The sequence below is a fragment of the Phodopus roborovskii genome, unplaced genomic scaffold (genome assembly GCF_943737965.1).
Source record: "Phodopus roborovskii unplaced genomic scaffold, PHOROB, whole genome shotgun sequence".
In the NCBI taxonomy this organism is placed as follows: Eukaryota; Metazoa; Chordata; class Mammalia; order Rodentia; family Cricetidae; genus Phodopus; species Phodopus roborovskii.
Window position 1 is genome coordinate 3,433,788 of NW_026126588.1, and position 24,906 is coordinate 3,458,693.

The 24,906-nt window shown below is 53.7% G+C and overlaps 1 protein-coding gene across 1 annotated transcript; it reads right to left on the reverse strand.

Annotated features, from left to right (window-relative positions):
- Positions 1-9,741: 9,741 nt before the first annotated feature.
- Aars2 (alanyl-tRNA synthetase 2, mitochondrial) lies at positions 9,742-22,661 on the reverse strand. The gene is made up of 22 exons (XM_051204422.1): positions 22,422-22,661; positions 21,657-21,848; positions 20,562-20,707; positions 20,177-20,344; positions 19,403-19,547; positions 15,807-15,952; positions 15,542-15,650; positions 15,158-15,196; positions 14,967-15,078; positions 14,401-14,534; positions 13,815-13,959; positions 13,404-13,576; positions 13,187-13,300; positions 12,945-13,085; positions 12,532-12,669; positions 12,345-12,454; positions 12,101-12,209; positions 11,681-11,803; positions 11,381-11,491; positions 10,793-10,876; positions 10,570-10,680; positions 9,742-10,221 (listed from the first exon to the last, which is right to left on the reverse strand). Exons 1-22 carry the CDS (start codon positions 22,644-22,646, stop codon positions 10,057-10,059), a joined length of 2,940 nt encoding a protein of 979 aa, XP_051060379.1. The 5' UTR covers positions 22,647-22,661; the 3' UTR covers positions 9,742-10,056.
- Positions 22,662-24,906: the final 2,245 nt, after the last annotated feature.

The following is a 24,906-nucleotide window of genomic DNA, read 5'->3' on the forward strand; positions in this document are numbered from 1 at the left end:
CTTGGAAAGCAGAGACAGGTGGATCTCTGTGGGTTTGAGGCCAGCCTGGTCTACACAGTGAGTTCCAGGACAGCCAAAGTAACATAGTGACTATCTCAAAAAAAGAAGAAAAAAGAAGGAGGACAGAGCTGAAGGTGGATACTATTTACATAGAGGCACCAGTTGGCTTTGCATTTCTGGCTTGCTGTGTGACCATAGCCACGTTGCGTAACCTTTCTGGACGTCAATTTCTTCCCTTCCCTTATCTGTAAAATGAGATAATAATATCTTCCTATGCAGACCTCTGTGAAGACTCCTGTCTAGAGTGCTGAGATGGGTTTCTGAGACTTGTCCCTGTCTCTGCAGAAGGGGTAAAGGGCAAGGGGTCAGTGGTGACTTGGGGGTCAGATACACTGTGGTTAGACGCTGGAAGGGGCTTGGAGGCAACAGGCTAGCTCCATCCCTGGCAGTCCTGCATCTGGGCTCCTTCTTCCAAGGCTCGGCTCTAATATGTTGCATGATTCCCTAGGATACCTATGGACCACACAGGGACCCAGGGGCAAGCTTGGCAAGAGAGCCCAAGTTCTTGCCAAGAACAGGGGTCTCGGGCATCATTCACATGCTGCCAGTCCCGTTAGCCTGGGGCACGGCCCTGCCCCTTCCTCCTAGGAGGCCCCATCTCAGCTGGGGCCAGGTGGGACAGCTCAGTGCTTCTGACTGTCTTTCTCTCTAGGTACCAGGCACTTCTTCCGTAAGTCTAGTTCCAGCTGCTTTTGCTGCTGTTTTGTGCCTGCAGTCTGCCTCTGGCAGAGGTCATAGAGGAACCCAGGTCCCTGACAAATTTCACAGGGGTAGGGGTAGAGCCCTTACCCCCGTGGCTGCCACAGGTACAGCTGACATGACAAGAGCCCATGCCAGGCTTCCGTGTTTACAGAGGCACCCATGTCCTTGGTCTGATGACTCCTGGGTTTTGTTTTGTTTTGTTTTTTTGAGACAGGGTCTCACTTTGTAGCTCTGGCTGTCCTGGAACTCACTATATAGGCCAGGCTGCCCTTGAACTCACACAGCTCTGTCTACCTTTGCTTCCTGGGTGCTGGGATTAAAGACATCCACCATGCCCAGGCTAATGCCATTTTTAAGGCAAATGTTGAAAGCAATTACATTGTAAGGTCAGAGTTGACCATTTTCATTCAATCCTCCTTTGATTGTTTTAAATATATATACACATATATAGTATACACAGATGTACAATATATTTATAGTATGTATATGTACGTTATATTGTTTGTGGTATGGAGATTAAACACAGGGCCTTGCAGATAGCATTGTACCCCTGAGCCATACCCTCAACCCACTTCTTATTTTCCATCCTTGAACTCACTCTGTCGCCTAGGCAGACCTTGAACTTCCTAGCTCCCTGTAGTAGCCTCCCCAGCAGCCGGGTTTACCGGCCCACACTACCAGGCTTGGGTATAAAGAGATTTTTTGACAGGAAAATGATTACCAGGCACAGCAGGGTCTGGTGGCACAGGCCTGTAAACCCTGCTACAAGATGGAGGTAGGAAAATTGAAACTTCAAAGCTTGCCCTGGGGAACTTAGTAAGACTCTGTCTTTTTATTTCTCAAGATAAAAATAAGAAGAGGGCTGGGGATACATACAGCTTAGTGGAAGAACATTTGCCTGACATGCATGAAACCATGGGATCAAATCCTAGTGCTGCCAAAAATAAGAAATAAAATAACCAAGCAAAGAGTTTATCTATAGAGATTCCAGTGCCATGTGTTTTCAAGCATCTATTCTGAGGGCTGGGCGTGCAGCACAGCTGGTAGAGTGTCTGCCTAGCATTTTGGAAGCCCTGGGTTTGACCCTGCCTAAACTGGCACCATGGTACTCATCTGTAACCCCAGCACTGAGGAGGTAGAGGCAGGAGGATCAGAAATTCAAGGTCATCCTTGTTTACTTAATGAGTTCGAGGCAACCTGGGCTACAACATGTCTCAAACAAACCGATTTTAAAAATCTATTTTGAAAAACTAACAATGAGAGGTAGAGAGGGCTCAGCAGCTGGGGTGTACGCTGCTCTTGCAGAGCTTGAGTTCAGTTCCCGGCACCCACATAGGCAGCTGCACCCAACTCCAGCTCCAGGAGGACACAACACATTTAGCTTCAGAGGGTACCTGAACTCAAGTGTGCACACGCACATGAAGAGATGCACACTTAAAAATAAAGCAAGGGAGTTGGAAAGCTGGCTTAGTGGTTAAGAACACTGGCTGCTCTACCAGAGGAGGAGGGGTTCAACTCCCAGGAACCACACGGCAGCTCACAACTGTCTGTAGTTTCAGTTCCAGGGGCTCTGATCCCCTTACACAGACACACATGCATGCAAAACACCAAAGTACATAAAATAAAACTAAGTCATTAAAAAATAAAATAAAACTAAACTAAAAGAAAGAAAGAATAAACTAAAAGAATGGGGAGTAAAGCAATTCTTTTGGCTTTTGTCACTCCTGGATCTTTCTCTGCCTCTCTCGCCATCTTTTAAAAAAATTTTAATTTTATGTGTATGTGTGTTTGCCTGAATGTGTGTCTGTGCACCACATGCATGTCGGGTACTTGGGAAGGCCAGAAGAGGATACTGGACCCCCTGGGACTGGAGTTACAGGGTTTGTGAGCCACCACCCGGGTCCTGGGAACCAAACCCAGGTCCTCTGGCAGAGCAGTCAGGCTGTTTGCCTCTGAGCCATCTCTCCAGCCCCTCTGGCCACTGTTTTTCTGGATGTCCGCATGGCAGGCTTCAGGCCCTCTCTCTACGCTCAGGTTCTGCCCATCTTGCTCCTGTTAGGAGACTCAGCTCATTTTACACTCAGGGCCTGGGGCTTCCATCCAAATCTCTCAGACTAAACCTAACCAGAAGTTGGGGCTGAAAGTAGCGAGCCGGACTCTCTGTGGGCCACGCAGGCCGCTCTGGCCTTTCTCAGGCTCTGGCCTGTCCCCTCTCACTGTCCTTTCTTATTGCTGTGCCTCCTCGGTGGAGTGCCTGTCTGTCACACACAGCTTCAGCTGCTCTGCACGTGGCCCTGGCATGGGGTCTGGTCCTCTCACGGTCAGCCCTGTACAGCCAGGGTCAGCCCTGCACAGCCAGGGCGACAGGCCTCTTCAGTGGCTCATCAGTGCCTGAGGGGCAAACCCTGCTCACTTAGCTCCTCAGAGGACAAGAACCTTCCATCTTGACCATGACTGGTGCATTCTGAAATAAAGCCTGCTCTTATCCAGGACAAAGGAGGCCAGTTCGGGCCTTTGCTCAGACCACTCTTTAAACTTGGCATGCCTTCCTTACCATCTTGTCCTAGGAAAGAGACAGACTTCCATCCCCTGACTAGTTTATTCACCAATTCTTCATGCCCCCCCCCCGCCCCCCGCTGGAGCCTCGGCCTCCCAGGACCTGAGCCCCCTCACCCTGAGCTCAAATCCATAGCAGACAGCTCTGCGTCACGGATCAGCATCCCCAACCAGTGCCAGGTCTGCGGTAGACAGGTAGGTAGTTTGGGTCTGCCCTATTTGCTTCTAATAATAGATTCGGAAGAGTGTCTTATTGGCTACAGCGGGTGATGGGCGTGGCTTCCTAATGCCAGCCAATCAGAGACTTTCTTAGGATTTGTCCAAGTAGAGGCTGACTGAAGGAAGGACAGCTGTGTGTCCTTGAAGGAGAAGCCCCACTGCTGGGAGTCGCTTTCCCTGACTTATACAGAGCTTATCTGCAGCAGCAGACGGTGAAGACTAGGGGGTACTGGCGACCATGAAGTCAGGGTACGGGTGGCCCGAAGCCCCAGAACTGGCTGCACACTCCTGTCCCAACAAGCATGGCATGTCCCTCTCTGTCCATTGGGACCACAGGGTCCTGAGCATCGCTGGGCTCATTGCTTGGTGAATGAAACGGAGAACCCCTAAATCAGAAGCTCAAGGTTATCTTCAGCTACATAGGAAGTCTCAAGTCCATCTGGCCTCACATGAAACCCTGTTGAGAGAAAAGGAAAGGAAAGGAGGGAGACAGACAGACTACCCCACTCTGAGAAGAAAGATGGGCGGCACCAGGGGAAAGGGAGAGATGGGCAGAGCCGCTTACATCGTTCACTGGTTGGCCTTAGTCTGGCTGGCTGTCGCCAGGCTGCCCTGAGGTGGTATTGAGTGACATCATCTTCCCTGGGGCTCTGCAGGCATGCACAGAAACCCATTTGCTGGGGATCTGAGGGGCAACCAGACACTCCCAAAGGCTCACAGAAGGGAGACAGTTCCAGGAGAGACAGAGAGGCCAGCTGCTTCCAGAGCAGTGGTTCTCAACCTTCCTAAGACTGCAACCCTTTACTACAGCTCCCTGGGTTGTGATGACCCCCAACCACACAATTATTTTTGTTGTTACTTTGTGACTGTAATTTTGCTACTGCTATGAATCGTGGCTTAGGTGACCCCTGTGAAAGGGCCATTCGACCCTCTAAGGTTGAGAACTGCTGTTCTAGAGCCTTGTTCTTTTTTTGGGGGGGGGGCCTGTGGAGTGGGGAGAGAATTGGAGTTTAGTCCTGCAAGTGTGTTCATCTCTTTGGCATTCCAGAGAAGTTGGGGGCACCAGAAATGTGTGTATCTCGTGTGTCTGCTATGGGATGTCCCCACTTAAGGGCAGTGGAGAAGCGTAAGGGTAGGGACCTGCACAGTTGCCTTTCCACTTGGGGCCTATCTCATGGGCCTGTGGGCTTTGCATGGCTGTGTCTCTGTCACCAAGCACAGCCAACCAGGACCACTTCTGGCAGGGAAAGGCCTTTCTTCCTCCAAGTCCATCTCTGTGTCCTCAGGACCAGGACAGGAGTATGAAATCACAGAAGGGGACATCCACACAAGGTCACGACTCTAAGGGTTGGGGATGTCCAGGCCTTGGTACAGGTAGTGAAAGCGCCGACCCACTTTGGCCAGGGTTGTCCTCATTTTGGATGGCTTATATGTGATGAGCAGGTGGTCTGGGCTCACAGCCTTGGCCCTGTATAGCTATGATTAATTGCATGCAATAGCAGATGCCCGCAGGAGGCCCTACAGTGGCTGGCTGGGTGGTCAGGCCTTGGACTGCCGTATCCTCACTCTGCCTCTCACATCTGTAAGACCTTGGGCAAGGACAACCTCACCAAGTTTCAGCTACATCATCTGTCAAATGGAGATAGTAATTAATCCCACCTTCATCACCCATCACTCACGTAGACAGTTAAGGGGCTAAGATGCATGGCATTTCACACAGGCTTGGCCTAGAGCCAGCACTCAAGATAGGGGCATTAGAAGCTAGCAGCTCATCGAGTGAAGCTCACTAAGCTGTCAGAGTCATGGGTGAGGCTTGTCATTATAACACCGTTGTCCACACTTTGCACAGGAGGAAACTGAGGCTTGGAAAACCGAAGGGACTTAGTGTCACCTAGCCAGCAAGTGAGAGCCACGCTTCTTTCTAGTAGCATGTCTGTCCAATGGGCCCTCCTGTTTCTCTGAGGTGCAGATCACTTTTCTGTTTTTAGCTTTTGAGACAGGGTCTCTCTGGGTAGCCCTGGCTGTCCTGGAACTTGCCCTGTAAACCAGGCTGGCCTCGAACTTAAGAGATCCACCTGCCTCTGCCTCCCGAGTGCTGGGATTAAAGGTGTGCGCCACCTCGGCAGTGGCTCAGCTCACTTTTCTAGTAAGTCTTCTGCAACTTTCTCCTACTCATGGGCTCTCTAGTCACCTCTGTGGAGCCCAGCCTTTACCTCCCTTATCCACTGCTGAGACCAGCGGCTCCCATGGTGCCCCTGGGATCATTGCTGACATCCTGGGTCAAGCCTGGATCTCTAGCATATCCCTTCCACCTTCGTCCTTCCTCAGTCCCCAGGAAAATCTGCCCTGTCAGGGAGGTTCCTACCCAAACGGGAGAGCGAAGGATCTTCTGAAAGTGTAGCTATGGTGGTCTGCTGGGGCCTCGGGTTCCACTCCTCTCTGCCCCTGCTTCCTACTTCTCAGCCAGCTTCCCATCCCTACTTACTCCCGGGTCCCCTCATGGGAGCCCTTCTCAGGCCCCGGGTTCCGGTTTTCAGGGCCCTGTGCTTTTGTTTGCTTTTTGGAGACAGGGTTTTTCTGTGTAACGGCCCTAGCTGTCCTGGACCAGGCTGGCCTCAAACTCAGAGATCCTCCAGCCTCTGCCTCCCGAGTGGTGGGATTAAAGGCGTGAACCACCACGGCCTGGCTTGTTTAAATCTTCCTTAACTTCTCTTTTCTTACCCAAATTCCTGTTGTGAATTGGAAAAGAGATTTTTTTTTTTAAAGTTTTTTCTGAGCACCCCGTTTTGGTCTCCGGCCCAGAAAGATATCTTATTCATAACCCCTGGGCCCTCCCCCTCCCAGCTCAGGCTCCTTCATCTGCTGTGTGGAAAGGGATACTAGCAATAGCTCCCCACGACTCCAGCCACCTCCCCTCAGCCACCCAGCGGGAAAGCTCAGCTTCAAAGGTTAGCAAGTCCCTCCTCCTCCCCTGGTAACCCTGAGAGACCAGGGCCGTGGGGGACTTGAGGGAGGTGTCCAAGCCACTGGCCCTCAGCCAAGACTGGAGACCATCCTCTTCCTAGGCCCCCCTCTTTCTCTACTTGCTGTGTGGGATACCGAGCCGGGTCCCACCTTTCCAAAATTAGGATGAGCTACGGGTCTCAAGTAGCGGCAAAACAGGTTCTCCCATTCATTACAGAAGCTAAGATGATGGCTGCTGGGCCACAGACCTGCGTGGGTTGCAGGATCTGGCGGAGCTTTGGAACTAGACCAGGATGAGTGGGGTCTGATGGGGAGACCAGAGTTAGGCACCCCTTTTCCCAGAGGTCGCCTTACCTGCTCCGGGACCCAGGAGATGGCTCTCAGCCGCGGTTGGCCGGTTGCTACAGTTTGGTCGTTAGGGACGCCTGAGTCGCCAGGGGGCGGGCCGTGAGACCTCCGCTCCGGGCGTTGGCTGGCTTAACACCCCCCACCCCACCCCCGCGCGCCCGAGTGCTCAGCTCACGACCCTGTGGCCTTGGGCTCTGTTCGTGTTTTCTGACTGCGTGTTTCGGGATGCAGAAGCTTTTCGCACGGAGAGGAAGTACTTCTGGTTAGGAGTGGGGGAGGGGGGCAGGCCCAAGCGGAAACAAAGGAGGCAAAGGTTCTTAAGTCACTGGAATGCCCCTGTGGCCAAGCTGAGGACCCCAACTCTGCTGGGGAGCCCCTTCACCTTTCTCCAGTATGAACCAGTGTCAGGCAGAAAGGGCCAGGGCCTGCACAGGGCTCCTTCGCTCAGCCCGAAGCCTGGCGTCCGCTCAGCTTCCAACCCTGGCATGGCAGGAACGGGTTGCTGTCCCGACTCCAGGGATCTGGTTATGTGTAGGAAGAGGAACCCTTCTCCGGAGAGAGGGACAGCAGACTGGGGGAGGGGGGAGGGGTCCCAGAGAGGCGAAGCCTAGCTTTAAGGAGCGGGGCCAGTGGTAAGCACATAGACTGGCCTACTAGCAAGCTCCGCAGGTCAAGCCACGCAGTGAGGAGCCAGGCTGCTGTTCCCAAGCGCTTCACTCTTTCCTGAATCCAGGCAGAACACGGGCTGGGTGGTTTTGTTCTGAGACAGGAGGGGCCTCCCCTGATTTCATCCTGCTTCGAGTGCCACATTTCAGCTTCGGCTGCTCTATGGGTGTAGCGTCCAGGTGTGAATGGGGGCATGTGTGTACAGTACATGCATATGGGCGGTAGAAGGCCACCTCAGGCGTTATTGTCCACCTTGAGAAAGGGTCTTCTACTGTTCTCGAGCTGGATGGCACATGGAACCCAGGGCCCTGCCTGTCTCTGCAGCCTCCCCACACTGCACAGCTGGAATTCGAAGGGTATATCACTACACCGGGCTTATGTGGCTTCTGGCACTTGAGCTTGGGTCCCAGTGCTTGCAAAGCAAGTACTTTACGGAGATAGCACCTTTACGGAGATGGGCATGGTATGGTTTGGCTGGGCATGGTGGTATATGCTTCCTGTCTCAGCAGCACTTGGGAGGCAGAGGTCTCTGCTGGAGACCAGCCTGGCCCACACGGGGAGTTCCAGGCCAAAGGAACAAGTATATAGGCAAACCCTATCTAACTCAGGTAAGAAAAAGTCCATCACTGAGAGATCACCGACTCTGGGCTGACAAATGGGGAATCTGCACAAGACCGAACTAGACTCCCTTAATAGGTGACAGTGGTGTGACTGGGACAATATATGAGGCCACTGGCAGTGGCGTAGACACAGGGTGTGGGGGTGGAGAGGGGCCTTAGTCCTGTCTCAACAAGATGATGAGGCAGACTTAGATTTCCTCGGGAGGCCTTACCCTCTCCGAGGAGCAGATGTAAGGAGTGGGGGGTGGGGAAGAGAGGAGGGAGGGGGAACTGGGATTGGAATGTAAACAAATAAAACCATAAAAGTCCACCACTGGTCTGACCCTTCGTGCCTTCTCTGAATCCTTTCCCACAGCCTGGGCAAATGGCTGCAGCTCAAACACCTCTCAGATCTCCTCAGGCTCACACCCTTACCTTTCGGCTCAGACACTTGGTCACAGCGATGCAGGACGCCACTCCTGTCCTCCTGTGCCCATTCCTTTCACATCCCTGACACCCCCTCTCCACTGCCCCTCCCTCCCAGTTTCCCCCTGGAAGCAGGTCCCACAAGGGGAGATGCCCTTGAGCCTGTCACTGACAGTTGACCAGGCCCTGCCTGTGCTCCAAGTATGAGCGAGCCACCCTGGCCTTACTTCAGCCAAGTCACTGTTAACTAGCGGAATGACACAGGGGTATGTGTCCCGCTGTTCTGATCTCCAAATGGCATCTGGGTCTGGACAGCCAGGAAACCCTTCCTGGTACCCAGCCAATCCTGGCCCACAGACCCCATCTGAACACTCTGCTGGTTGGATGGTCTAGATTTAGGTAGCAGATGCCTTTCCATAGGGTGAGAGGTCACATTAGGTGGGGTGCACATGCCATGCTGAGGAAGGCCACTCACATTGCATCTGAGCGTGTGTGAGTCATATTGAAGGGGACCCCAGAATCCAGAGCAGGGACTTGGGTGTGCTGGTGCTGGGGTTACAGTGGCTGTGAGCCATCATGTGGGTGCTGGGAACTGAACTTGGGCCTCTGAAGAGCAGGGTTTCTCTATGTAGTCCTGGAACTCACTCTGTAGACCTCTGTAGACTCTGTAGAACTCAGGGGTCTGCCTCCCGAGGCATGCCCTACCACTGTGTGATTAGGTCATCCTTTTTTTTTTTTTTTTTTTTCCCAAGACAGAGTTTCTCTGTGTAACAGCCTTGGCTGTCCTGGAACTCACTTTGTAGACCAGGCTGGTCTTGAACTCACAGAGATTCACCTGCCTCTGGCTCAGGCCAAACTTTTTTTTTTTTTTTTTTTTTAAAAACATTATCCTCTAGAACTCCCAATCTTCCATTAAATGCTTTTTAAAAAACTTTTTATTGTATGTATATGAGTGTTTTGCCTGCACGTGTGTCTGTGTAACCCATGCATACCTGGTGTCTGAGGAGGTGCGGGGAGCCTCGGTGTGGATGCTGGGAATCGAACCCCTTTCCAGGAACAAGTGCTTTTTTTGTTTGTTTTGCTTTTTGAGACAGGATTTCTTTGTGTAGCCCGGGCCATTCTGGTCTACATTGTTCTGTAGACCAGGCTGGCCTGGAACTCAGGTAGATCTGCCTGCCTCTGTGTCCCAAGTTCTGGGACTAAAGGTGTGCGCCACCGCTGCCCGGCTGGAACACGTGCTCTTAAGCACTGAACCGACTCCCCAGCCCTGTGAAATACTTTTAATAGGCACTCTCAGCCACAAGAGCCCAGGACTTCACATTTGTTGGGATTGCTGCTGCTCAGTCCACGTTTGTCTCCTCTAGTCTCCTGCTGTCAAGTGGCCCAGGTGTCCCTCTTCAGCTCAGATACCTGGCCTCCAGCTGCTGGCCCATTGCCTCAGCCTCCAGGAAGGCCATGTGGCTCCATGAGGGCTCCAGATGCTTGCCTCATCCCTTTGGGTCCTGGGTGAGCTTAGTCAGAGCTGGTTGAGTGCATAAGCTCGGGCTGTCCCCAGGGCAGCCTCCAGGTCAGCAGTGTGCCCGGTACCCTGGGCTATCACTCGAGAGCCCCAAGCCTTGCCTCCCATGCGGCTGCACACCGCCAGTGCCCAGGCTTCCGCTGTGAAGGTGGGTGTGGCGCCCTGGGGAGAGAATGAGGAGGGGGAGCCATGTGGAGCAGTCCTCACTGCCACTACCCATGTAGTAGACCCTTGGGAACGCAGTCACCAGCAACCAACACCCTCTCCCGCGCTGAGCACAAAGTAGGGCATCTGGTGAGGCAACAAGGGGAGGGCTGGACTGGGACTGGGAGTGACGGACACCGGAGACTGCAAGGGACTGAGGCTGAAGAGGCAGCTGACTGAGGAAGCCCTCAATGCCTCCTGGGAAGAGGAAGTGGGTAGCTTCGGGGACAAGGAGAGATTTCTCTATTCTTGCCATAGCTGGTCTCCCCAGGGGCCGTTCAGGGTGGGCTCCAGGGACCCCCTCACCTGGGCCACCTGGCAGGCACACAGTACTCCGCCAGAGGGCTGGGGGCTGAGTAGCAGCACAGACAGGCCGGGGGCCTTTTCGCACAGCTGTCGCACTACCTTTACCAGCACCTGCGTGGCGACAGCGACAGCGCGGTGAGCCGCCCCACCCCAGAGGCCCAGGACCTCCCAGGCAGGACCCCGCCTTCTGTAGGCCCCAGGCAGCCCCCTGCACAGCACTCACTGAGAGGGACCCAACAGAGACGGTGTCCACAATCACAGGGCCCTCTGAGTGACGCGTCAGCAGCTCCTGGGATTTCTCGGCAGCCTGTGGGGCAGGAGAGCAGTGGAGGGATCAGGCATGGAGTCTCTGCTTCCGAACTGAGATCCGGCCTAACGGGTCCCTCCTTCCCATGCTCTCCTCAACAGGCCATCGCCTCTCAGGAGAGGTGACAGGGGATCTGCCAGGCATGGCCTGCTTTCTTGGGTTCCATCTGTGACCTTCTGTGGCTGCCTCGCCTCTTCTAATGTGCCCTACAACAGTTGCTGAAGGTGAGAGGGAGAAGACCAGATGGCACAGATGGCTTGGGAGGGGGCTGGAAACTGACAGTCAAGGAGCAATCAAGGCTGACTGGCATTTGAGTCAAGAGGCTGCCTAGAGGGAAGGGTTAGGGCAGGGCTACAGCCAGGCAGAGGTGGCGCAGTGATTCGGTGGCTGCTAACAGAGGAAACAGACTCCTATCCCAGTCCTGGACACGTTCTAGTGTTCGTGTGGTGACACCTGTGAGTACCAGGCATGGCTGCATGGCTGCATGGCTGCACCTTCTCTCACCTGGCCCTTCTCCAGTTTGCGGATAGCAGTGTTGGCACGGCGCTGTAGCATCTTCAGTGTGGTCTGTAGTTCCTGCCGCTGCCACTGAGGCATCAGAGCGGACTCTATGACCTGTAGGCAGAGCCCCTTGTCACCCCAGCCACAGGACTAACAGAGCCAGGGCAGGTACCACACCCACCCCGAAAACAAGAATGTGGGCCGGATGCAAGGCCGGGGAGGAATGGGAAGGCCCCAAAAAAGCACGGGGGAAGGAACGGGGCCAGCAGAAGGCCGGGAGTCCAGTGGTGAGGGTGGCCTGACCTCAGTGAGATGTCCTATGTCCTTAGACAGACGATGAGCCTCCGGCAGGTCCCGGCTGCCCCGACTTAGTCGCTCCCTGGCTGCTTCTACCTCCTGAGACAGGCTTTGGCCCAGCTCTCGGGCCTGTGGAAGAGGGCAAGAAGGTGAAGGCTCCCAGGCTTACACTCACCCTCTCCCAGGACAGGGTCTCATATCTCAGTGCAATCGGAGCCATGCCAGAAATGTTTACCAGTTGGGGCCAGTCAAGGCACCAGCCCTAAATCAACAGCTGCCAGCAAGCAGTCGCTATAGTCACAGCCGTGTGCGTATGGTATGGGGGATGCTGGCATCGCCATGGGGATGCTGGCATGGCCAGGGGCTATGCCTGAGCCTGGGTGTCAGCTGTGTCCCTTCACTCCCCAGGGCTTTGAATATTCTCACCTGTTGGGCCTGCGCCCCAGTGATGGCCAGGAGGCGAGTGATGCCCTTGACCAGCTGCCGATCCCCGATGATCACCAGGTCCCCCACAGCCCCGGTACGCAGCAGGTGCCTGTAAGGAAGGTGAGGGAAAGGGCGATGACGGAGATAAGGGAGAAGTCTGAGCCCAAAGCAAGGGCAGTGGCTGCAACGATTAAGGAAGGGGGAGGGCCCGGGGCCCAGGGAGGGGGTGGCAAGGGCAACGTACGTCCCGCAGCAGAGCTCCACAGACGTCTGCAGTGCAGCCTGGGAGGCCGGTGCCAGGGCCTGGGTCACAGGGACGCCCACTGACACTACCCGCACAGGGTCTGGGTACACCTGAAGGAAGGGTGGGACGAGGGCTCTCAGCCTCCCGCGGCGGACGGAAGCCTTCTGGGATCACCCTCACCACTCACCTCATCTAGTGAGCGAAGGCCGGGGACGTGGGCGGTGTGTGCCAGGGGCACCTCCTCCATGTACACAGCCTCGTCCTGTCCCACAGCCTCCTGCACGTAGCTCTCCACTGTCCGGAGCTGCTCTGTGGTCAGTGGGGCCTGGGAGTGAGGTGGAGAAACGGCAACGGGCACATGGTAACTGCTTCTGTCCATGAAAAGGGACACGGTGTCCCCATCGGGAACGAGGAAGGCGAGGAGGGGCTAGAGGTTGACGGGTAGTGTCCTGAGTAGCGGGGACCTGCTAGGGTGAGGTTCCACAGGACAGGATGGCGGTGCTGGCCCACAGCCCAGGTCCTCAGACTAGTCAACCCACCTCCGGTCCGTCTTGCAGCCTGCCATTTCCCATAATGCCTGTCTTTCTACGTCGCGCTCACCTGGGTGGCCACGTCAAAGCGCAGCCGCTCCGGGTTGAGATGGGAGCCCCGCTGCTCGGTGGTGGGCCCGAGGGTCTTACGAAGTGCCCAGCTCAGCAGGTGGGTGGCTGTGTGTTTCACCATACATCCCATTCGCCAGGCCTGGAACACTTTTGTCACCCAGGGCCCTGGGGGAGGGTAGGAGTGGCGAGGGAGAGGGGCTGCAGGGTGTCTGGGGCAGCCGGGGTAGGGAGGGGCCTCACCTTATCCACGTGCAGCTGCACTTGCTCCCCGACCTGTAAGCACTCGGGGGCCACTGCCTCATGCAGGATGAAGCCCCCACAGACCTGCGCCCGGGCCACAGGGAACAACACGTCCTGGGGAGAAGAGAACATGGTCGAGCTGCCACCATGACTGGCTGTCCCCAGCCTCACCTTTGCCTCCCACGGAAGCGCGACTGAGGCGGCAGCGGATGCTCACCTGCTGCCCTGTGCGAACAAGGTAGCCACGGTCCGAAGCCTGGCCCCCTTGTTCAGCGTAGAAGTTGGTTCTGTCCAACAGGAGGCCACAGCGCTGGCCCGCCCCCACAGAGGCCACAGCCGTCCCATCCTCGGAATACAGCTGTAGCACTTGGGCCTCACAGAGGCCAAACTCTGCCAGAGCCACAAGGGTTATCAGGGTTAGGGCCTGGGGATGTGATGGGCTTGGGATCTGAGGCAAAGGCATCTGCCTTTAGAGGGCGAAGTGGGGAAGGCGTTTCCAGACAAAAGAGGCAGTAACCCCTGCTGGGGACTCTGGGGAATGCAGGAAGCTGGTGGCTATCACTTCCCTCCTTTCCAGTCAAGGTCAGGTAAGCTTGTGACTACCAGCCTATAGGGTCTAGGCTCTCACCGTAATCCCCATTGGGTTGAAGGGAGTAGTTATACTTGGGGCTGTCATCAGTTGGGGGTACCCCATGACGGTGCAGCTCCTCCAGTGCGTGGACATCAAGACACAGTCCTTCCTCTGGAACTGGCTCTGCCTGCTGGGCCCGGTGCTGCAGGACAAAGGGGGGGATGTGGGTGGGGCGGGTGCCCAGGACCCATCACCGGATGGAAACTGAGCCAATGAGAGCCCTGTCTCTGTGGACCTGGACCCTGCAGCCTGCATGGAGTAAGACCTAAGAGACTTTGCTGGCGTCTGGAGGGCCATCTTAGGTAGCTGGGAGGTAAACGGACATCACAGGGGTCAGGCAGGCCTCCTTGCCATCCCTGGGAACCCTCTCTAGGACTCTGTGTTGGCTTCCTCTCTTCTGCGCCTGTTTGGGCCCTGGGGCTGATGTCCCGTCTCTACAGACTGAGAAGGGTTGCAATCTTGTCCCCTCTCTCACGGGGTTGACGGGACAGACCCCACCTCAGATTCTAATTTTATGACTAATTCTTGCTCCAGTTCAGGGCTGAAAGGGACAGCAGGGTTACCGGACTCCAGCAGCCTGTACCTGAGCCTCCTTCTGGGCTAGCTCCTCCAGTCCCGCAGTGTCCAGCTGCACGCCTTTCTCCTCCAGCATTAACTTCACTAGATCCAGGGGGATCCCCAGGTTCCCAGACATTGACAATGACCAGGCCACCTCGGCTGAAGAAAGAGAAAACAGTGGTAGGAGGGGGGAAGGCAGATCAAAGGAAGAGGGAGGAAGCTGGCTGAGGTGTTCTCAGCCACACACAGCCTACCCGTCCCCCACCCCCAGGTGAGGAGCCATCTTCAAGGTCAGATAATGGTAGCCCAACATACTCCCAAGACGCATGGCATTTGGTGGGCTCAGTCTATGAAGCTGACCGTGGAAACAGAGGACGGGAGGCGGAGCTGGCTGGACAGTTAGGAAAGGGGGTGGCAGGGCAGGGTTTCTGTAGTGGTCAGGCCAAGCATATTCGAGAAACTTCTGGCAGAAGTTGTGGGTGGTGGGTGGTGAGCATGAGGTCCCTGATGTGCTGAAAGCTGCTGCCTTTGCTCACTCTGGTGTGCCTGAATGAGAGTCCCTTTGCTTTGCCTAGGCTCCCAGCTGCTCACCAGGGAACAAATCAGAAGGCCCCAAGCGCTTAATGGTCCGATCAATGATCCGCCCGCCTCGCTGCAGGGAGGCCAGGAAGGCTGCCTCATCCTCCGACACCAGGCTGGCTATCTGAACCAAGGCAGGCCGAGGAGTGGAGCTGTGTTTCCTTGGAAACCGGCAGCCCCCACCTCCCCTAGAGGATCAGTACCTGGACTGACTTCTTCTGAAGCTCTGGATAAGCAGCTCCCTAGGGGTGCAGGAGAGTGTGGAAGTGAACAGCCCACCCTTCCTCCCTACCTTGGCATCAAGGGACACCTGCCCAGGAGGCTAAGATGTTCTGAGAACGGGGAAGTGGTTTCCCCAATGGGGCAGGCATGTGAGGATGGGAAGGGAACCCCAAGGTCAAAGGTCCAGCAGCCTGAGCGAGGATTCTTCCAAGGTCTCCTTGCTTTTTGTGAGCAAGACCAGCTTTCTCAGCTTCCTTGACGGGGCGGGCGCAGGACTGCGCAGTGAGGGTGGGTCACTGTCGGGCTGGGTGGTATGCTCCCAAGGACCCAAGAGGCATGCAGAAATGAGGGGGCTCTGCACTTACCAGTGTCTCCACCACCACCGGGACAAGGCTGCCTAGAAAGCCAGGCGGTGCCCGCAAGACCTCTGTGGAGAAGCGCACAGCTCGACGGAGAATCCGACGAAGAATTAGCCTGGAGGGGTTCACAGCCCAGGAAGAGCCCCTAGCGTCATCTGACCAGCAATATGGGGAGTGGGATGCTTCCCATATTCCTTCTGAGCTCTTGATCTCCCCCTTTCCACCCACCCCATCCCTGCCACCCCCTCAGCACCTGCCGGTCCAGACTTACGGGGCACCGGACATCCCTGGAAAGACACCATCAGCAATGCAGATACTGAGCATGCGCATATGATCGGCTACCACGCGGTATGCCGTGTCTATGCGACCCTCATCTGCTGGCCCTACCCGGCCAGAGTAAGGGGGCGCCCCGCAGCCCTGAAAAGCAGGAAAATGGGCACAGCTGTTGGCTCTGCCTGACCCACGCAGGTGCCTGTTTCTGCCCTAAAACTGACCACACCCTGTTGGAACACAATCCAAGGATGAGGTCGTGTGAGACTTCTGAGTGCCTTGCGGAAAAAACTCCAGGAAAACATGCCTTGTGACCCCAGTTTCTTCAGAACACAGAGCTGTTCTTGGAAAGTGAGTTCATGCTCCTCCCAGGAGCTGATGGGAGTGAGTTTACTTCAGCTGTTATTTAATGGCCTCAGTGGAGAAACCGTTGTCGTGTGTGGCACGTTCTTGTGATTGCATACCTTAGACCCTCCAAGCATAAATTGTCTGATGCTCTGAATAAAGTTGGCTATCGCATGAGACTTTAGTCAGCCAGGTTCACGCCACCAACCAGAGTGGTGACAGCATCTAGAATGACCTTCCCCGCACTTGGGAGGCAGAGGCAGGTGGATCTCTGTGTTTGAGGCCAGCCTGGTCTACAGAGCGAGTTCCAGGACGGACAAGGCTACACAGAGAAAAACCCTGTCTCAGAAAAACAAAACCAAAATGAACCAAACACACAGAACCACCTTCTGCAGAAGCTGATGGCGGAACAGGACTCTGCCCTTTGTGGGACTTGTGCTGCACTAAAAGGCCCATAGTGGCCATCACCTGCTGAGTTTCCATCCCTGCAGCAATGCCATCCATGCTGGCTAGTTTTATGTCCTCCTGACACAAGCTAGAGCCATTTTTTTTTTTTTTTTTTTTTTTTTTTTGAAAAAGGAACCTCAACTGAGAAAATGCCCCACCATACTGGCAAGCCTGCGGTGCATTTTCTTGGTTGACGATGGATGTGGGAGGGGCCGGTTCGCTGTGGGCAGAGCCACTCCTGGGCTGGTGGTCTTGGGTCCTATGAGAAAGCAGGCTGAGCAAGCTGCAGTGAGCACGCAGTATGTAGCACGCTCTCATAGCCTTTACTTTGGTCCTGCCCTGGCTTTCTTTGATGTGACTGATGTGGGATCACAATAAACCCTCCCTCACCAACCATTCCTAAAACAGCCTCTCTAGAAGGCACTATCACCCTTGCTTGCTTATTTTATTTACTTATCTATTTATTGATTGAGACAGGGTCTTGCTATGTAGCCCTGGCTGGCCTCGGACTTGCTGTGCAGACCAAGCTGACCTCAAACACACAGGGATCGTCTGCACATGCCTGGCCTCGATGCTTTAAAGAGGAAACAGGGTTGGGGATGTGGTTCAGTTGGTAGGGCGCTTACCTAACATGCATGTAGCCCTGGTTCAACCCCCTAGCACCACATAAAACTGGGCATGTTGGTATACTTCACTGATCTAGAACTTGGAAGGTAAAGGCAGGAGGATCTGAGGTTCACAGTCATCCTCGGCTGCCTGGCAAGTTCAAGGCCAGTTTAGGATGCATGAGACTGTCTCATTAAAAGAGGAACTTTGTCTTGAAAAACCAAGATAAACAAACAAACAAACAAACAAAAATAAAGCCTCCTGAGGCCACTAGCTCCTTAGGAGTAGATTTGAAATGTGGACAAGGCTGGTGTGACTCCACGCTTGCCTCTCCAGTCAGTCATCCTAGTACTCTTCGTTCCCAGGATTTGGATCCCAGATGATCGGATGCCCTGCCTTCTTCTGGTCTCTGTAGCTACTGCCCCCCCCCCCCCACCTCCAAGCAAAGAAACAACCAACCACGCAACAAACTCTGCTAATTTGGGGCCAGAATGTTTGTGGCTGTAAATTTTACTTTATTAGCACACTTCCCTCATCCCTAAATGTAAACAAGGCACTTCAGAAAAGGGATTCTTAGAGAAAAAATAAATAAACCAGTTTATACTTTTAGATTTGATTAATCTTTAAACCTTGTTGCAAATGACATCCTTTGAGACACAGAACTTAGAAAGCCACCATAAACACAGCCACTGTGAAGACATCTGAACACAGCTGGCTTAGGGAGCCTGCATCCATGCTTCAAGTGTCCCTTTCCTCCCTCTCTCCATCTAAATACTTAATAAACTCACTCTTTGCTTCACTCCAAGCTTCTGGACGCAGTCAAGGACCCTGCTTTATCTGGGTGGAGGGCCTTGCCACTGCTGACAACGGCCTTTCTTGCCACGGTACCCACTGTCCTCTGTCTGGAATAAGCTTTCTGTCCTGACTCTCCTTGCAGGATTGAGATCAAAGGTCATCTCCCTGGCAAGTCTTCTCCACACAAGCAGTGTAACAGCCCCACCAGCGACCATCTGCAATCAATGCCTTTTGTGTGCTCAGAACCTGTGAGCTCTGATCTTGCTTTCACCCACTGATTTATTCTGTCACTCATGCTTGAAGGTAACCTCAGAATCTCTTTTGATCCTCCGTTCCAAACATAAGGGTTTGGGATTAGGGGCTAGTCAAGCCATGCACAGCTTCTGATAGCACCTAAAAGAAAAAGGCCAGCCAGACCAAAAGGCCAGCTTTAACTCCTCACGTGCCAAGACTCCAGGAGGATGGCAGTGCCGTTCTTACTTTCCCAAGGCAGTCGCCAGATGCAGGACACCAGAACACCGGGGCACCAGAGGGCTACTGGTAGAGTGGGTAAACTCAAGTAGGCCTGCCCTCTCGGTCACACCCCCCACATTCTTGGAGAAGCATATTCCGTTTCTGGAATACAGGCCTGCACTGTGGACTACTTATCAATTACGTGACGCGAAAACCTTCCCCTTCCTCCAAGACCTCTAAGAAAGGACACCACTCATCCTCGGAGACCTGAAATCTGGTCAGAGTCCTGCCCTGCTGCCCTCTGTCTGTCCATGAAGTTAATAACTCTCTCAATAACCCTTTTCTCTAGAAGGACAATCTGCCTCACTGACCCCTTGAGCCCCAAGCCCAGCGTCTTTCACAAAGGGCGCAATAATATTTTGAATGGCTAAGGGGAGGAGTTAGGAGCAACATGGGGTAGCAGGGAGTGCCAGCGGCATATCTGACATCCTAGGATCCTCGGTCATACTGTCTCTGCATGCTGGGAATGCTCTGAGCTCTCACCAAATAAATTAGCGCTATGGGGTGGGGGTGCTGGGGAGGTGTCTCAGCTGGTACAGCGTTTGCTCCACAAGCATGAGACCCTGAGTCTGACTTCTACAACTCACGTAAAACTGCTGGCACAGGCACATAGGCTGTAATCCCAAAGCTGGGGAGGCAGAGATGGGAGGAGCCCGAGGCTTGAAGGCCAGCACTACCTAACTGGTGAGCTACAAGGCAATGAAGGTAGACATCGTCCCTCAAGATGACACCCAAGGTTGTCATCTGGACCCTGCCCCCCCAACACACACACCATGAAGAGATAACTAGCAATGTTGTCATCTGGACCCCCCCACACACACACGCACACGCTCACGCACGCACACCTTGGAGAGATAACTAACAATGGTACTGAGGCAGGGGCGGGCTCACCTGGTGTATGGCACTGAGCAGTGGAGAGAAGAGGTCAGTGTCATATGTTGAACGCTTGCCCTGAAGTACAGCCACCAGCCTTTCCAGGCCCATTCCCGTGTCCACGTGTCGCTGGGGCAGTGGCTGCAGGCTTCCATCTGCCTCTCTGGCCAGGGAAAACGTGCAAGGGGAGGCCAGCTGAGCCTGACAGGTGTGAGGCAGGTACTCAAGTTCCACAGGAACATGAGGACCAGGGGCTGAGAGAGGCAGGAACCTGAAGGACAGTGTCCCCTTCCCCTCTCGACACAAATGAAGATGATGAAGGCCCTGAGTCCTTTCTTTCTTTTTTTAATGTGTGTGGGGGGGATGGTGGGTTGAGACAGGGTTTCTCTATATTGTTTTGGAGCCTGTCCTATAGACCAGGATGGCCTCGAACTCACAGAGATCTGCCTGCCTCTGCCTCCCGAGTGCTGGGATTAAAGGCGTGTGCCACCAATGCTGGGCAAGTCCTATCCTTTCTCAAGAAGGTTAACTCCATTCTTCCTCTCCCTTGGGCCCTAGTTGGGACCCAGACATGACTACTAAGCCAGATTCACTATCTTGAGAGACGCATGTCAAGATGTGCTAGAAGAAAATCTCAGTGATCACTAAGTTTAACTCCCTCATATGGGGCCAAGAGGCCAAAGAGCAGCACCCAGTTGAGACTGTCATGGACAAGGACTAGGATAGGTCGGTTTCTACTTTTAAAAGGTATGTAAGCTCATAGGAACTAATGCTGGTGTCAGTCACCATTACCTGTTGTGTTGCATGAAGACCAGATTCCAAAGCTCTACCAGCTGGGGGGCTCCCGTTCCCCCCGCCAGGTCGTAGTGGATCTCAGTGCAAGGCCCACAAGGCCCAGTGTCTCCCATCTCCCAGAAGTTCTCTTGTAGTCCGAAGGAAAGCACACGACTGGCAGGCACCCTGGGCAGGAAGCCGGGTAAGTGGTGGAAGACGTGCGCGTTTAGAAGCTGGCACCTCCTCTGCTACGACAACCTCTCTCAAGTCCAACTCAGGCAGAGGGGTCCCAGGGCTGGCCCACAGCATGCTCAGGTGTGCTGAACTCTGAGCACCTGTACTGAGGGTCTGCTCTCCAGTCTTCCTATTGCCTGGGGTGGACAGGAGAAAGGGGTTGACTTACCCCAAGCCGAGCCAGATGTCTCTGGTCTCCAGGTCTGGGGCCAGCCCCATCTGGGAGTCACCTCCAAAGTAGGAGACCCATAACCTGTCCTCAGGGATGCCATAGACCTGTGTCAGCAGCTCCCAGGCCATGCTGCAGGCCTCTTCCTGCAAGGGAAACCAGCATAGGGGTGGCAGGGTGGAGAGGTGCTCCAGTCAGGCTGTGGGAGTTCATGAACCCAAGACAAAACATTCTCACTATCCACCCTATTTTCAGACCAAGCCACGTCCATTTCAGCCTTGAGTTCCCCCTGCCTAGGAAGTGTCTTCACTCTTATAAAGTTCGCCTCCTTTCCAGTCCCAGATGGATCCCACCACCCACCCACCCTGACCTGGGAACTTTATGTCCAGTGACCAGCCCAGCATTACTGTCTGGCCATCTGTCCATATAAGTTTTTAAAAAAGATTCACTTATTATGTATACAGTGTTCCGCCTCCATGTATGCCTGCCCTAAGAAAGAGGGCACCAGATCTCATTACAGATGTCTGTGAGTCGCCATGTGGGTGCTGGGACTTGAACTCAGGTCCTCTGGAAGAGCAGCCAGCGCTCTTAACCTCTGAGCCGTATCTCCAGCCTCACGTTCACATAAGTTTTAAGCAGCTGTTAGGCAGGAGGCACAGGCCCATCCTTGAATCAGGGAAGTGAGCACCATTCCTTCCTGTGTGTGTCCTTGAATGCATGTGTGTGTGTGTGCCATGCACACGGGTACGTTAGGTGTGGGTATGCATGTGTGGAAGTTAAAGGACAACTATGGGCAGCCGTACTGAGGCGCTTTTCACTTTCTGTTTGAAACAGGATCTCTCTGAATGCAGACCAGATTAGCTTGCTTGGGAACTTCCGTGGACGCTCCTGTCTCCGTCTCCCATCTGGACGCTCCAGAATTATAGGCACCCACTATCAGCCTTCACTTTCTATGTGAGTTCTTGGGGATCCACATGCCCTTTACCAGCCAAGCCATCTTTCCATCTCCCCCATCACACGTCTTGTCTAGCGCCTGGCCACAGTATTCAGCATGAGGGTTCAAAGACTCAACTCGACAGCTCCCTGGAAACTCACCTTAAAATATTCACCCCCAAAAGCCCAATTGCCAAGCATCTCAAAGAAGGTATGATGCGAGAGATCTCGGCCCACATCCTCCAGGTCGTTATGGCGACCTCCAGCTCTCACACATTTCTGGCTATTGGCAACACGTCTGAAGCCTGCCATCTCACTCCGGGGGTCCACAGTGCCCAGGAAGATGGGCTTGAACTAGAAACACATAGAAGTGGGGGAGGGGAGTTCTTTAGTTTCCTTACAGAAGGTTAAAATGGGGAGTGATGAAGATGGATGTTCCAACTCAAGGCTGTTTGTGACCCCCAAGGGTGCAATGGGGGTTTGGCCCTGCGTATGCCAGGAGCTCAGGCAGGCATCCCTGGTGTACGTGAAACAGAGAAGAGGTATATAAATCAAACCAAAGATCCTTGCCTAGTAAAAGCAGCAAAATTTACATGTAAGAAGTGGTTGGACAGCGTCAAAGAACGTTAGCGGGTGCACAGTAGACGTCTACTTAATGCATGAGTTATACTTGTTTAAATCGTCTTCTACTCGGACCCTGACCCTCGGGGCTCCACGCTTGTTGTCCAGGGATAATAAACTTAATTTCTCCCCACAAGTCTCCAGATTCATTCCCCAAGAACTAACCAGGCCCCCAGTCATTTCACCCAGCGCCTCTTCTACAAGAGCTCTGAGTCCCGCCCCTCGCTTTTCTGGCCCAATCCTGAAGCGTCTTTCCTCGGGCAAACTCCAGAGCTCCGCCCCCAGCCGGCGAGGCCCCGCCCCTACCTGGTTCATGCCGGCGTTGACGAAGAGCAGGCTGTGGTCGCCGCGCGGCCTCACGGAGGCAGAGGGCACGAGCTGGTGGCCATGGCGATCCCGGAAGAAGCTCAGGAAGGTGTCCCGCACGGCCGCTCCGTGGGGTGGACGGGACACGGTTGAGAACTGCTGCCATGGGCACGACCTTCCGAAGGCTCGCCGCAGCCTCCCGGCGGCAGCAACCACCGACGCCATCTTAGTTCCGGGCAACGGCTTCGCAGGGTCAGAGAGTGACGTACGCGTGAAAGAAAGCCTTGTGTTTCCTGCAGCGGCCCCTGGCGGATGGAAGACTGAGGGCAAGCCTCAGCTTCTAGTGGAAGGACACTCCCTTCCCACGGCCAGCGGTCCGACAGACCACATTGCACATAGTAGTCCCTTAATGCATCTAGCATTAAACCGATATTTATAAAAAGATCATTATGGCTAGGTTTTATTTTGAACGTTAGTAACAAAAGGAACACAAATGCCTCAGCCCCTAAAAATCTATAATCTGGTACTAATGGTTGATACGTTATTGATTTTGTTGGGTTGTAATGAACAGGTGTGGGTGCGATTCCGTGCGTGGGTCGTGTGGTTTATGCTGTTCCAGGCCGAAGAGTGCCGAGGGATCACGAGTATTCAAGAGGTGATCAATGAATTCAGAACCCTCCGTAAGTGCCAAGCACTGCTCTGGGACCTTGGCGTTTCCTCCTCTGCCCTTGTTTTGGAGAGCCGCATTGCCTTAGGGACTGAAGCAGGCTCTTTGGAGCAGGAGTCTTGTGGAGGAACAGGAGCCAAACTGCATCTGCTCCATTATTAATTGCTTAATGACATTTGGTCTTTTAATTTGCCTGGGAATGAGAGAATTCGGGTCGCCAGGTCAGGACAAAGCTGTTGGCTGAAAGCTGCAGGGATGACTTTCCATAAGGCTGCCCGTGCCCTGAGGTTTTGTGTGTTCTGCTGAGGGTAAGGGATACTTGTCCCCCAGGCCCAGTGCCCTTGACTTCCTTTCCATGGTGACAGCAGTAACTGAGATGCCCACGATTCTCATGATGACCTTGGCCTTTGGTCTGGAGAGAGAAAGGGATTTGTGAAGTTCAAGACTCAATAGAGGTAGCAGGGCAGTGGTGGCACACACCTTTTTATCCCAGTACTATGGAGACAGAGGCAGGAGGAGCTCTGTGAGTTCGAGGTCAGCCTGGTCTTCAGAGCAAGTTTCAGGACAGCCAGGGCTACACAGAGAAATCCTGTCTCAATAAATAAATAAAAAAATAGAGGTAGCGGAACTGAGCTCATTTTGTTTAGGAAGACAGCCTTGGCTGCCACGGGGTGGGGGGGGACTCTTTTGGCCATCAGCCTTTCTGTGTTATTTGAAGTACAGCTCCCTTGCAAGGCATGCATAGTCTATTTTGGACTTGAGTTTCTATAGCAATAGGGAATTCTGATGAGCCTGTCATAACTATCCCATGCACCTCTGTTTTTCTTCCTTTTCTATATAGGTTAAAGGTATTATTTTGTCTGTTTTGGTTTCCCCCCCCCCCAGTGTTTTTAGGACAGTCAGGGATTTCTGAGACTGTTTTTCCAGATAGATTTTACCCACAGTCATTGTGTTATAGTAGGGGATCTATACTTTAGACTAGCCTGGATCTAGTATGGCACTAGAATTTTAAAAATCAGTTTTATTGAACTGACATAGTGGCTCACACCTTTAATCCTAGCACTGGAGAGGCAGAGGCAGGTGGATCTCTGTGACTTCAGGGCCTACCTGGTCTATACACAGAGTTCCAGGACATCTAGAGCTACACAGAGAGACCCTGTCTCAAATAAAAAAAAAATTAGCTTTATTGGTGAATGAAGAAAAATAAAAAGGAAGACATGGCTACTCCTAGGTATGGTGGAGGAGAAAGTTTATTGTAGATATGAGAGTGAGCATACCCAGAGACAGTGACATCTGGGAGAGTCCAGAGAGCCCGTGACCCTGGGCCTGGCTATGTGAGGAGAGGAGGAGGAGAGAGGAGAGCCAGGTAACTAGGAGACCAGGAGAGTAAAGGGTAGATAAAAAGAACTGAATAACCCAAATGGCTGGATTATACAGGGAAAGGCAGCCCAGCTCCTGGGCTGGAGAAGTTCAGGGTAGTGGGCAGGATATGCACGCCATGCCCTGTAACAGGTGGGGACTGAGGACGCTGGGAAAACCTGGCAGCAAGGTCTGCTTTGATGTATTAAATAGAAAACTTAGTGAGCCATTTGTCCCAGGTGTGAGACCTCACGATTGAGGCTTATCTAGCATCTAACAAAGCCCTGGCTTCATCAACCAGCACTACATAAACTGGACATTGTGAAGTACACCTGTAATTGCAACACTCAAGAGGTAGATGCAAGAAGATGGGAAGTTCAAGGTCATCCTTGGCTACACCGTTTGAGGTCAGCCTGGGAGAGATATCCTGTCTCAACAGCAAAGAAAACATATTTTCCT

What these genes read in the sequence shown, in the direction of transcription:
- Aars2 (XM_051204422.1), bottom strand. Translation starts at nt 22,646, where the DNA reads ATGGCGTCGGTGGTTGCTGCCGCCGGGAGGCTGCGGCGAGCCTTCGGA. An exon ending in GTGGAGCTCTGCTGCGGGAC is followed by an intron (nt 12,210 to 12,344) that starts GTACGTTGCCCT and finishes CCTTCCTTACAG; the next exon opens with GCACCTGCTGCGTACCGGGG. An exon ending in GTGCCTGCCAGGTGGCCCAG is followed by an intron (nt 10,222 to 10,569) that starts GTGAGGGGGTCC and finishes TTCTCTCCCCAG; the next exon opens with GGCGCCACACCCACCTTCAC.